Raw genomic sequence first — 12,486 nt, 5'->3', positions numbered from 1 at the left:
AAAAACCCTAAGGGAGCAATTACAGAAAGAACATACCAAGTATAATACAGGCCTGATATGATAAACCCTCAGCTAACATTACACTCAATGGTGAAAAGCTGTAAGCTTTTCCTCTAACATCAGAAACAAGACAAGGATACGCATTCTCACAACTTATTCATGATAGGGAAATCCCAGCCACATCAATTAGGCAAGAAAAAAAAATCAAAGGCATCTAAATTGAAAAAGGAGTAAAATTGTTACTAATTACAGATGACATAATATCATATACAGAAAACCATAAGGCTCCACCAAAAAAAACTGTTAAACTAATAAAATAATTCAGTAAAGTCACAAGATACAAAATGAACATATGGAGAAATCTGTTTCATTTCTATGCACTAATAACAAGCTATCAGAAAGAGAAATCAAGAAAACAATCCCATTTAAAATTGCATCAAAAAGTTATACCTAGTGGGGCACCTGGATGGCTCAGTGGGTTAAGCCTCTGCCTTCGGCTCAGGTCATGATCTCAGGGTCCTGGGATCGAGCTCCGCATCGGGCTCTCTGCTCAGCAGTGAGCCTGCTTCCTCCTCTCTCTGCCTGCCTCTCTGCCTACTTGTGATCTCTCTCTCTCTCTCTCTGTCAAATAAACAAATAAAATTTTAAAAAAAAAGTTATATCTAGAAAAAAAATTAACCTGTGAAAGACCTGTACTCTAAAGAGGACAAAATGAAAAATACTGAAGATAACACAAATAAATGGAAATTAATATACTGTGTTCATGGACTGGAAGAATTAATATTGTTAGAATGTCTATACTACACAAAGCAATATATGTACTTAATGCAGTCCCTAATAGGGCACCTGGATGGCTCAGTCAGTTAAGTGACTACCTTCAGCTCAGGTCATGATCCCAGAGTCCTGGGATCAAGTCCCACATCAGGCTCCCTGCCTTGCAGGAAGTACACGTCTCCCTCTGCCTCTCCCCCCAATTTGTTCTCACAATCTGTCTCTTGCTCACTCTCACTCTCTCAACCAAAGGAAATTCAAAAAAAAAAAAAAAAAGGAATTAATGCAATCCATTTCAAAATACCAATGGCATTTTTAATAGAACTAGAACAAAGAATCCTGAAATGCATATGGAACCACAAAAGACCCTAAATAGCCAAAGTGATCTTTAAAAAAACAAACCTAGCGGTTATCAGGCTCCCTGACTTCAAAACATGTTAAAAAGCTATACTAATAAAAACAGTATGGTACTGGTACAAAAAACACACATACGTCAATGGAACAGGATAGAGAGCCCAAAAATAAAGCCACACATACACAATAACCATTTGGCAACTGCCTTAATAATAACTGACTTAGGCAGATTCATCAATAGATGCAGTATTAGTTTTCTATTGCTGCTTTCGGAAATGTCAGTTTCATGAAAGACCAGTAAAGACCCAGGAACTTCCAAATTAAAGGATTCTAAAGAGGGGCGCCTGGATGGCAGAATGGGTTAAGCTTCTGACTCTGGGTTTCGGCTCAGGATGTAATCTCAGAATCCTGAGAACAAGCCCATATTGGGCTCTGCACTCAGCGCAGAGTCTGCTTGAGATTCTCTCTTCCTCTCCCTCTGCCCCTCCTGCTTATACTCTCTGTCTCTCTCTCTCTCTCACACAAATAAATAATAAAATAATCTTTTTTTTAAAAAGTATACTAAAGAGACACAACAACTAAATATAAGTAATGATCCAGAATTTTATTTTGCTATGAAGGAGGTTTCTAGGATAACTGGTAAAACCTGAATTAAGTGTATGGATTAGATACTAGTTTATATCAATAACAGTACTATATCAATGTTAAGTACCTATTTTGACAACTACATTATGAGAAAATTTCTTTGTTTTCAGGAAATATAAAATTAAATTATTTCAGAGCTATTTATTTTCTCCTAAATTATTTTCAAATGATTTTTAAAGAATTATGTATAGATATAAATATTTATACACACAAACACACAGAGAACAGATACATGAATACTTCGTATGATTCTTGCAACTTTAAGAGAAAAAAATCCCACGGTACAGCTCATAAACAAAAAAGCATAAAAAAGCTGGAGATAATTGAGGAGATAAAGAAATTCCATATGAAGTTGAAGTCAAGGTAATAGAATTGTTCAGACTAGAAATTGAACATGAAAGGAACCATAACTGAAGATATTCACTAGAATGGGAGAGAAAAACTTAGTTTTAAAAAGCTGTTAAAAGGAAATGTCGGGGGTGCCTGGGTGGCTCAGTGGGTTAAGCCGCTGCCTTCGGCTCAGGTCATGGTCCCAGGGTCCTGGGATCGAGTCCCACATGGGGCTCTCTGCTCAGCAGGAAGCCTGCTTCTCCCTTGCCCCATCCTCTCTGCCTTCCTCTCTGCATACTTGTGATCTCTGTCAAATAAATAAATAAAATCTTTAAAAAAAAAAAAAAAGGAAATATCGGGCACCTGGGTGGCTCAGTTGGTTAGGCTACTGCCTTTGGCTCAAGTCATGATCCTAGCATCCCGGGATCGAGACCCACATCAGGCTCCCTGCTTGGCAGGGAGTCTGCTTCTCCCTCTAACCCTCCCTCTTCTCATGCCCTCTCTCTCATTCTCTCTCTCTCAAATAAATAAATAAAATCTTTAAAAAAAAAAAAAAAGGAAATGTCCTCTCAGAAATTAATTGAACTGATTACTCTACGAGGTGACATAAACAAAAAAGGTGACATAAAACAAATTTTAAATGGATTAGACAAATTCATTCATAGCAGCTACTGAGGGAAACTATGCATGCCTCAGAGATCCTGCAGTTCAGTTCCAGACCACCACAACAAAGCTAATATCACTTTTAATAAAGTGAGTCAAATTAATACTGGGGCTTCCCAGTGCATGTAACAGTTATGTTTACACTATACTGTAGTCAACTGAGTATGCAATAGCATTATGTCTAAGAAAACAACTACATACTTCATTGCTAAAAATTGCTAACCATCATCTGACTTTCATTGAGTCATAATCTCTATGCACAGATCACCAAAACAAATAATGAAAATGTTTGAAATACTGCAAAATGTGACACAAAGTGAGCAAATGCCGTTGGAAAAATGATACCAACAGATGCGCTCAATGCAGAGTTGCCACAAACCTTCAATTATTTTTTAAAAAGGCAGTATCTGCAAAGTACAATAAAGTGACACACAATAAAACAAGGTATGCCCATATTTTGGCACGTATTTCTAAACTTTAAAATGTGATATCAAAGGAAGGAAAAGGGTTGCCCTTTGGTGTTACAGAAATATCCCTCAACTGTTTCAGTCAGTAACCTCAGTCATTAATAAATATATTATTTGTTACATTCTTATACCTATATGTCATTCTAGTGCAAGAGAATTACCTAATTAGGGGAATGAAAAATTGAAACTATTTTAGTAGTTTCAGACAACCTACATCTCAAACTAATACTTTTAGCAATGTAACCAGAATGTAAAAAGGACAATTAGCTCTTAGAAAAGTATGGGTGCATGGATGGCTCAGTCAGGTAAGCACCTGACTCTTGGTGTCAGCTCAGGTCTTGATCTCAAAGTCGTGAGTTCAGGTCCCACATTGGGGTTCATGCTGGAAATTAAAAAAAAAAAAAAAAAAACCAAGGTGTATCTAATGGACAATTTATTTACACTTACCTGTTACTTCTTTTAACTGATTTGTTCTGCCATGGTGGATCTATCACAATTACATCATATGTTTTCCTACCTGAAAAGAAATACACAACTTCAGAAAATACCTACCTTCTGTAGGCGATGACTTTAAAAACTAAAGTGCATTGACTATAGACACAAATATAATGGAATGCAACAAAAGCACTTACAACATTTATTCAAATGGAATAATTGAATCTAAAAAAATTGAGATTTCCCTTATAATTTAGTACCACTGGGATTTTAACCTAAGTTCACCTATTCCTATTTTTGCAAAGACTACCTGAAAATAACTATAGCTCACTTAGCTGGACACCAACAATTTGTAAATGTCTTTTATGTCTTCACAGCCATATTAACATGATCCTTTCAAACCTAAATGGGTTTTTTTTTGTTGTTGTGTTTTGTTTTTGTCATTTTTTTGCTTTCGTTTTTTTAAGCTTCGATTTGAAATAATTTATCTTAAAACTGATACACTGACCTTGGTAAAACTTCCTCAATTTACAGGTGTCTTTTTTTCTGGCCCAGGATCCAAAGCAGAATCACACACTGCATCTAATTGCCATGTCTCCTCCAATCTGGGAAAGTTCCTCAGTCTTTCTTTGTCACTTATGACCTTGACACTTTGAAGGCTACTGGCCAGTTATTTTATAGAATGTCTCTTAATTTAGGTTTGGTACTTCCTCGTGATTAAACTTAGATTATTAATTTTTAGCAAGAACACTACCAAGTAATCAGGAAATACACGATGTCAAAATGTCTCATTATTGGTGATACTACCTTTAATCACTTGGTTAAAGGGTTGTCTACCAGGTTTCTCCAGTTTTCACTTTGTAATTAGTAAGTATCTTGTAAGGAGATACTTTAAGACTGTGCAAATATCCTGTGTCTCATCTTTTCATCTACTATTTTGACATCTAATTACCATGATGTTTGCCAAATAGAAACTTTATAGTTCTATCATTCCACCCACATTTTTTAACTTGAATTTCACTATAAGGAAGAGCTTTCCCTTCTGCTTTTTATAAACATATGTATATTTTGGTATATGTACAGTTTTACAAGCAATCAAAACAGTGCAAATTAAAATAAGGAAGTAATGGTTTTTAAACTATTAAAGTGACAAAAACCAAAAAGAACAGAAAACAACATTCAAACATAACTTTCCCATTAATTTATTACCCTGTCATTTACCCTAAAGAATTTATGACACTGTGACATGAATGACCACTCATATGTAACATGGCTTGACAGAAATTAAAAGAAGCATTTCCTTAATGAACTATGTCATTTAATAAATTAAAAGTTTTTATATTAAATATCCAAATAACAATATCATATTAAGTTAAACTTCATCAATACATTTCTTTTCCTACTTCAGCCCTTAAAATACTATGACTTATTAAATACGTATAAATCCCTGCCATAAGCAACTGATGCAGACACCCTTCAGAAGTAGATTATTATCATAACCATTTTATAAACTAGGAAACTGAGGCTCAGTTTTGTAAGTGAATAGCTCGAAGATTAACAGTTAAGCTTTAGAATCTAAATTCAAATTCAGGTATATATGAATGTGAATTTCAATCTTTAAATTTTGTTGACATTATATAGGAAAATATTTCAAGAAACTTTACACAATAAACTAGAACACTAGCTTAAACTGTAACTTAAAAGGCTATAGTGTTAATATTTATATCTGAAGTGTTCCTACTTCACTATAAAGAAAAGTTAAATAAAATTATTTGGCCAAGCCCAGCTGTATCATGAATTCATAAGTACAGAGCAGCAATTTACATTTGCTTTCACAGGGACAATTACTTTTTGACCCTTTGTTCATTAGTCTCATTTTTTAATTTTTTCAAAATTTTTAAATGTTTTTAAATCAAAAGACCTTTAAAATTAAACTTAAAAGAAAAAATCACACAGAGAAAATTAAGCATTTACTCTATCCTCATAAAGTTGACCCACATTCAGCATTCAGACTAGCTCTTGACTTCTGAGGCCACAAAAAAAATTATATTTTTCTAATAACATAGTAGTTACTTACAGTTCAGAAGTGGATGCATGCAAGAAATGTCAGACAAAAGAAAACTGCTTTTTGGTGGCACCAGGTATTTCTGTCCCATTAAAGTAATCATTTTTGTAATGCTAGAGTTGTTTTCAACAACCCGTGAAAATAAATCCTGTTCTGTAACAGACATATCTTCATCCATCAATTGTAACACCTGAAGTTCCATTTCATTCAGAGAAGGCAAATGCTTTGCCATTGCACATAATTCTGACAAATTGCAGGTATCAAGTGGTAAAGTAATGGGCTCACTACACTTGTCCCATTTTTCAGAAAGTGGATGAAGAAAACCACTTTTGAGACCTTCTTGGATTAACTCTGAAGAGCCATCCAAAATCAGTCCCCTGATCTGTAAGAAAAATTTGTTAAGGTACATTAAAAGGTCATTTACATTAAGACAATTCTCTAAACAATGAAATTCAACTATGCTTTGAATATTTGAACTTATGGATTGAAATCAGTATTTTATTTTTTTTTAATATTTTATTTATTTATTTGACAGACAGAGATCACAAGGAGGCAGAGAGGCAGGCAGAGAGAGAGGAGGAAGCAGGCTCCCCGCTGAGCAGAGAGCCCAATGCGGGGCTCGATCCCAGGACCCTGGGACCATGACCTGAGCCGAAAGCAGAGACTTTAACCCACTGAGCCACCCAGGCGCCCCTGAAATCAGTATTTTAAAACACTAAAATAATTTTATGATAAAATGTAAAGGCAAGAATGTGTGAGTATACCTTTGAATTGCTGTTTCCTAAATGTGGAATAAAATAAACCTCATAAATTCACTTACAATTAAATAACCAAACAATATATGTAAAAAACACATTCTTAAAAATGTATTAAGATAGGTGGGAAATAAATAAATAAATATGAATTTGATAACATGAATGTTTCTAGAAGAAAGCAGAATTTCTAATCTATAAAGCAAACTAAGCTTAGATCACATTTAATATTATATTTTTCTAATGATCTAATTTTAAAATAAACTTACCTTTGAATTTATATTTCTTAAATTGTAAAGAAAAAAATTAACCATTAAACGAACATATAAACAAAGTTTTGCGAAAATACAACTACAATCATTAGAAAATTAAAATCTAAGTTCCACTTCCGGGCAAGGCAATACCAGAGGTCAGATTTAACTTTTCATCTAAATTACTTTTTTAAAAAAGTATAAGGTGTAGGGGCGCCTGGGTGGCTCAGTGGGTTAAAGCCTCTGCCTTCGGCTCAGGTCGTGATCCCGGAGTCCTGGGATCGAGCCCCGCATCGGGCTCTCTGTTCAGCAGGGAGCCTGCTTCCTCTCCCTCTGTCTGCCTCTCTGCCTACTTGTGATCTCTGTCTGTCAAGTAAATAAATAAATCTTAAAAAAATAAAAATAAAAAATAAAAAAAATTAAAAAAAAGTATAAAGTGTAATTTTTTTAAAAGGCTTTCAAACTTTAGATGGATGTCAAGTAGTGAAAAATACTGGCCCCTAAAAAAGGAGAAATGAATGATTGTTCCAGTTTACTGCCTTGAGAAAGTTTTCAGGCAGCAGCAGAGCAAAAGTTTTCAGAGTCCAAAAGTCTCTGAGTAGAGAAGATGGAGCTCAAAGTCTGAAAAGGTCAAAGCAGCTAGAGTTTGCAGGGCAGGATACCAAAGAGGAGAGAGGTGCACAAAGAGAGAATTCTTAAAAGTTGCAGAAGGTCCACTCAAGTCTCCCCAAGGTCAGGGAAAGAAATGATGTCAAATGTTCAGAGGAAACAATCCACAGAGCTCACACCGGGCCGGGAACAGTGCTCCCATTAGCCAGAATGGAACTCTCCTAATTACAAGGCATCAGGTAGACTTCTTAAAAGGGTACTGCCTCATGAGTCAGGAAAAAAAAAATAGCTCCAAAGACTGCTCTGGTCTTAACTAAAAAAAATCTTAAAACAAGCTTCAAAACTTAAAAAAAAAAAAAAAAAAAAAAAAGTCGCAAAAGGATCAACCATTTCTTTTTCTTTTTTTAAACCCAGATATTAGGAAGATTTAAATTCCTTGATGTTGCTCACATATTTCCATTGGACAGCACTGTTTTAGTTGTTGTTGCTGTTATTGTTGTTTAAAGATTTATTTATTTGACAGAAAAGAGTGACAGAGAGAGGGGGGAACACAAGCAGGGGGAGTGAGAGGGGGAGAAGCAGGCTTCCCACTGAGCAGGGAGCCTGATGTGGGATTCGATTCCAGAACCCTGAGATCATGACCTGAGCCGAAGGCAGATGCTTAACGACTGAGCCACCCAGGCATCCCAGATCAACCACTATCAAAATAACTTTCTCCAAGAACAAATTTCAAGAATATTTATAGGAATATGAAAATATCTAGTACCCAAGAACTAAAATTGAAATGTTATACAAAAAAAATTGAAAATTACCAGATATATAAAGAAGCAGGAAAATGCAACACATTACGGAGGAATAACCACTCAATAGAAACACACAAGAATAACACAGATGAACAAACAGCAGAAAAGGCTGGATAGGTTTACTTGCAGCCCATTAAAAGATTAGGAACAGGGGCGCCTGGGTGGCTCAGTGGGTTAAAGCCTCTGCCTTCGGCTCAGGTCATGATCTAGGATCCTGGGATCAAGCCCCGCATCAGGCTCTCTGCTCGGCGGGGAGCCTGCTTCCCCCCTCTCTCTTTGCCTGCCTCTCTGCCTACTTGTGATCTCTGTCTGTCAAATAAATAAATAAAATCTTAAAAAAAAAAAGATTAGGAACAAAAGTAGAACATAATAAGGCACTTATCATATCCATATTCATATGTTCAAAAAATGGACAGAAAAAAATGAGAATGTTAAAGAGACACAAAAACTACTAAACAATATCAAGATCTTCCACGGGAAAAAAACTGCATACCACAGGAATATTGCAGGTTGAGTTACAGAGCACTGGAATAAAGCCAACTTATTGCAATAAAGTCAATCATCTGAAGCCAAGGTCTGTAAGCTGCAAAAGATTCACCTGTATTTTATAAATCAGACTATATATTCTTTTCTATAATCATTATCTTTTTTGTCCCCCTTGGTGCAGTCCTCAAAATATGCTATTTGGACTACCTCCATTGGCATCACCTAGAAGTTGTTAAAAATAAAAATTCCTACTCCCATACAGGAGATAGTGGGGTTTTAGTTCCCGGCCACAACAATAAAGTGACTATAGCAATAAAGTGTGTTAAATTTATTTTTTGGATTTCAGTGCAAATAAAAGTTATATTTATACTGTTCAACAGCAGTACAGCCTTAAAAACAATGTATATACCTTAACTTAAAAATACCTTATTGCTAAAAAATGCAAACTATCATCTGAAATTTCAGCAAGTAATATTCTTTTTGTGGGTGGAGGGTCTTGCCTCCATGTGGATAGCTATTGACTCATTAGGGTGGTGGTTTTTGAAGGTTGAGGTAGCCATGGCAATTTTTTAAAATAAGACAACAATGAAGTTTGCTGCATCAGTTGACTCTTCATGAATGCTCTTTGATAGCATTTTACCCATGGTAGAGCTTCTTTCCAAATTGGGAGTCAATCCTCTCAAACCCTGTTGCTGCTTCGCCAGCTAAGTTTATGGAATATTCTAAGTCCTCTGTGGTCATTTCAACAACGTTCACAGCATCGTCATCAGGAGTAGATTCCACCTGAAGGAAACACTTTCTTTGTTCATCCATCAGAACCAACCCCTCATCCATTAAAGCTCTGTCATGCTTGCAGCAATGTGGTCCCACCTTCAAGCTCCACTTTTAATTCTAGTTCTCTTGCTATTCCCACCACATCTGCAATGACTTCCTCCACGGAAATCTGGAACCCCTTAAAGTCATCCCTTAGAGGTGGAATTAATTAGGAATTCCTCCACATTCCTGGTAATTTTGATATTTTGACCTCTTCCTGTGAATCACAAATGTTCTTAATGGCATCTACAATAGTGAATCTTTTCCAGAAAACTTTTCATCGACTTTGTGGCCAGATGCATCAGAGGAATCACTGTCTGTGGAAGCTATAGCCCTATGAAATGTATTTCTTCAATAATAAGACTTGAGTCGAAATTACTCCTTGATCCGTGAGCTGCCAAATGGATTTTATGCTAGCAGGCATGAAAACAACATACATCCAAGTGCACATCTCCATTAGAACTCTTGGCTCACCAGGTGCACTATTAATAAGTACCATTTTGAAAGGAATCTTTTCTTATGAGCAGTGGGTCTCAACAGTGGGTTTAAAAGATTCAGTAAGCCACGCTGTAAACAGATGTGCTGTCATCCAGGCTTTGTTCTTCCACTTAGAGAGCAAACACATAGTAAACTTAACATAATTTTTAAAAAGATTTATTTATTTATTTTCGATAAAGAGAGAGAACATGAGCAGGAGGAGAGGCAGAGGGAAAGGGGGAAAATCCTCAAGCAGATGCCCTGCTAATCATGGAACCCATGGAACCAGATACAGGGTTTGATCCCAGGACCTGGAGATCATGACCCAAACTGAAATCAAGAGTCGGAGATTTAACCAACTGAGCCACCAGGTGCCCTAACTTAGCATAGTACTTAAGAGACTGAGGATCTTCAGAATGGTAAATGAGCATTGTCTTCAACTTAAAATCACCAGCATCAGTAGCCCCTAGCAAGAGAGCCAGCCTATTCTTTCAAACTTTGAAGTTAGGCATTCTTCTATCTAGCTGTAAAATTCCTAGATGCCATCTTCTTCCAACAGAAGGCTGCTTTGTCTACATTGAAAATCTGTTTAGTGTAGCCACCTTCAATAATTGTCTCAGCTACATCATCTGGATCACTTGCTACAGCTTCTCCATCAGCACTTACTGCTTCACCTTGCACTCTGATGTTAGGGAGACAGCTTCTTAAACCTCATAAACCAACCTCTGCCAACTTCAAACTCTTCTTCTACAACTTCCTTATACATCTTCTCAGCCTTCATAGAACTGAAGAGAGTTAGGGCCTTGCTCTGGATTAGGCTTTGGCTTAAGGGAATATTGTGGCTGGTTCAATCTTCTAACCAGACCATTCAAATTTTCTCCATATCAGCAATAAGGCTGATTTCACTTATCATTCATATGCTCACTGGGTTAGGACTTTAAATTTCCTTCAAGAACTTTTGCTTTGCATTCACAATTTCACTCACATTTTGGTGAAAGGGACCTAGTTTTCGGCATATCTCAGCTTTTGATCTGCCTTCTTCACTGAACTTAATCATTTCCAGCTTTTGATTTAAAGCATAAGACATGTTGGAGTTCCTGGGTGGCTCAGTTGGTTAAGCGTGCAACTCTTGATTTCAGCTCAGGTCATCCCAGAGTCATGAGATCAAGCCCCGACTCATGCTCTGCACTGGCTATGGAGCCTGTTTAAGATTCTCTCTCTCCCTCTCCCTCTACCCTTCCCCCTCCCCACCCATAGTCTCTTAAAAAAAAAAAAAAAATTAGGAGCATCTGGGTGGCTCACTAAGTTAACCATCTGCCTTCAGCTCAGGTCATGATCCCAGGGTCCTGGGATTAGAGCTCCACATCAGGCTCTCTGCTCGGCAGGGTTTCTGCTTCCCCCTTTGTCCCTTCCCTGGCTTATGCTCTCTTTCTCTCTCACTCACTTTCTCTCTCTCAAATAAATAAAATCTTTATTTTTTTTAAGTTTTTATTTACTTATTGGACACAGAGAGAGAGATCACAAGTAGGCAGAGAGGCAGGCAGAGAGAGGGGGAAAGCAGACTCTCTGCTTGATCCCAGGACCCTGAGATCATGACCTGAACCGAAGGCAGAGGCTTAACCCAAGGAGCCAACCAGATGCCCCAAATAAAATCTTCTAAAAAAAAAAAAAAATTAAAGTACAAGACACGCAACTCTTCCTTTCACTTGAACACTTGGAGGTAAATGCATGGTTATTAATTAGACTAATTTCAAGACTGCTGTATCTCAGGCAATAGGGGGCCCAAGAAGAGGGAGAGAGACTGGGGAATGGCTGGTTGGTGGAGGAGTGAGAGCACACAACATTTATCAATTAAGTTTGCCATCTTACATGTGTGCAGCTTGTGGTACCCCAAAACAATTACAATAGTAATATCAAAGATCACTCATCACAGATCACCATGACAAATGTTATATAAAAAAGTTTAAAATACTGCAAGAATTATCTAAATGTGACACAGAGAAACAAAGTAAGCAAATGCTGTTGGAAGAACGGCACTGACAGACTTGCTTGATGCAGGGTGGCCACAAATTTTCATTTTTCAAGAAGTGTGATATCTGCAAAGTACAATAAAGCAAAGAGCAATAAAACAAGGTATGCCTGTTGAATGCAAAAAGGAAATATATACTAGATTGCATTAATAGCAGGTACTGGAAAAGAAAAGATTACTGTACTTGAAAACAACACAATAAAAGTATCCAAAAAGAAGATGACAGAAAAAATATTTGAGGAGGAAATGGCCAAAAAAATTTCCAAATCTGCTGAAACTATTAATTCATAGATTCAAAGTTCAACAGAGGAGGTGGGGCAAACTACATTAAGGACCATCATAATCAGGTTGCTAGAAATCAATGATAAAGAAAAAATATTCGGAGGAGTCAACATGGCGGAGAAGTAGCAGGCTGAGACTACTTCAGGTAGCGGGAGATCAGCTAGATAGCTTATCTAAAGATTGCAAACACCTACAAATCCAACGGGAGATCGAAGAGAAGAAGAACAGCAACTCTAGAAACAGAAAATCAACCT

General features: G+C 36.8%; 1 protein-coding gene across 5 annotated transcripts in view; it reads right to left on the bottom strand.

Moving 5' to 3' along the window:
• Positions 1-12,486, bottom strand: part of LOC111142517 (methyltransferase like 4) — a 67,071-nt gene that overhangs the window by 34,738 nt on the left and 19,847 nt on the right. For all 5 annotated transcript variants that reach the window (XM_022495758.1, XM_022495753.1, XM_022495755.1 and 2 more), the window contains exons 4-5: positions 5,743-6,112; positions 3,678-3,747 (exon numbers count right to left, since the gene is read on the bottom strand). In XM_022495758.1, coding sequence (XP_022351466.1) covers positions 3,678-3,747; positions 5,743-6,112 — 440 coding nt within the window. The remainder of the gene's footprint in view (positions 1-3,677; positions 3,748-5,742; positions 6,113-12,486) is intronic.

Source organism: Enhydra lutris, unplaced genomic scaffold (genome assembly GCF_002288905.1).
Source record: "Enhydra lutris kenyoni isolate GAN:26980312 unplaced genomic scaffold, ASM228890v2 scaffoldscaffold8, whole genome shotgun sequence".
Classification (NCBI taxonomy): domain Eukaryota; kingdom Metazoa; phylum Chordata; class Mammalia; order Carnivora; family Mustelidae; genus Enhydra; species Enhydra lutris.
The sequence above is the reverse complement of the archived record's forward strand: the minus strand, read 5'-3'. Positions and strand labels throughout refer to the sequence as shown.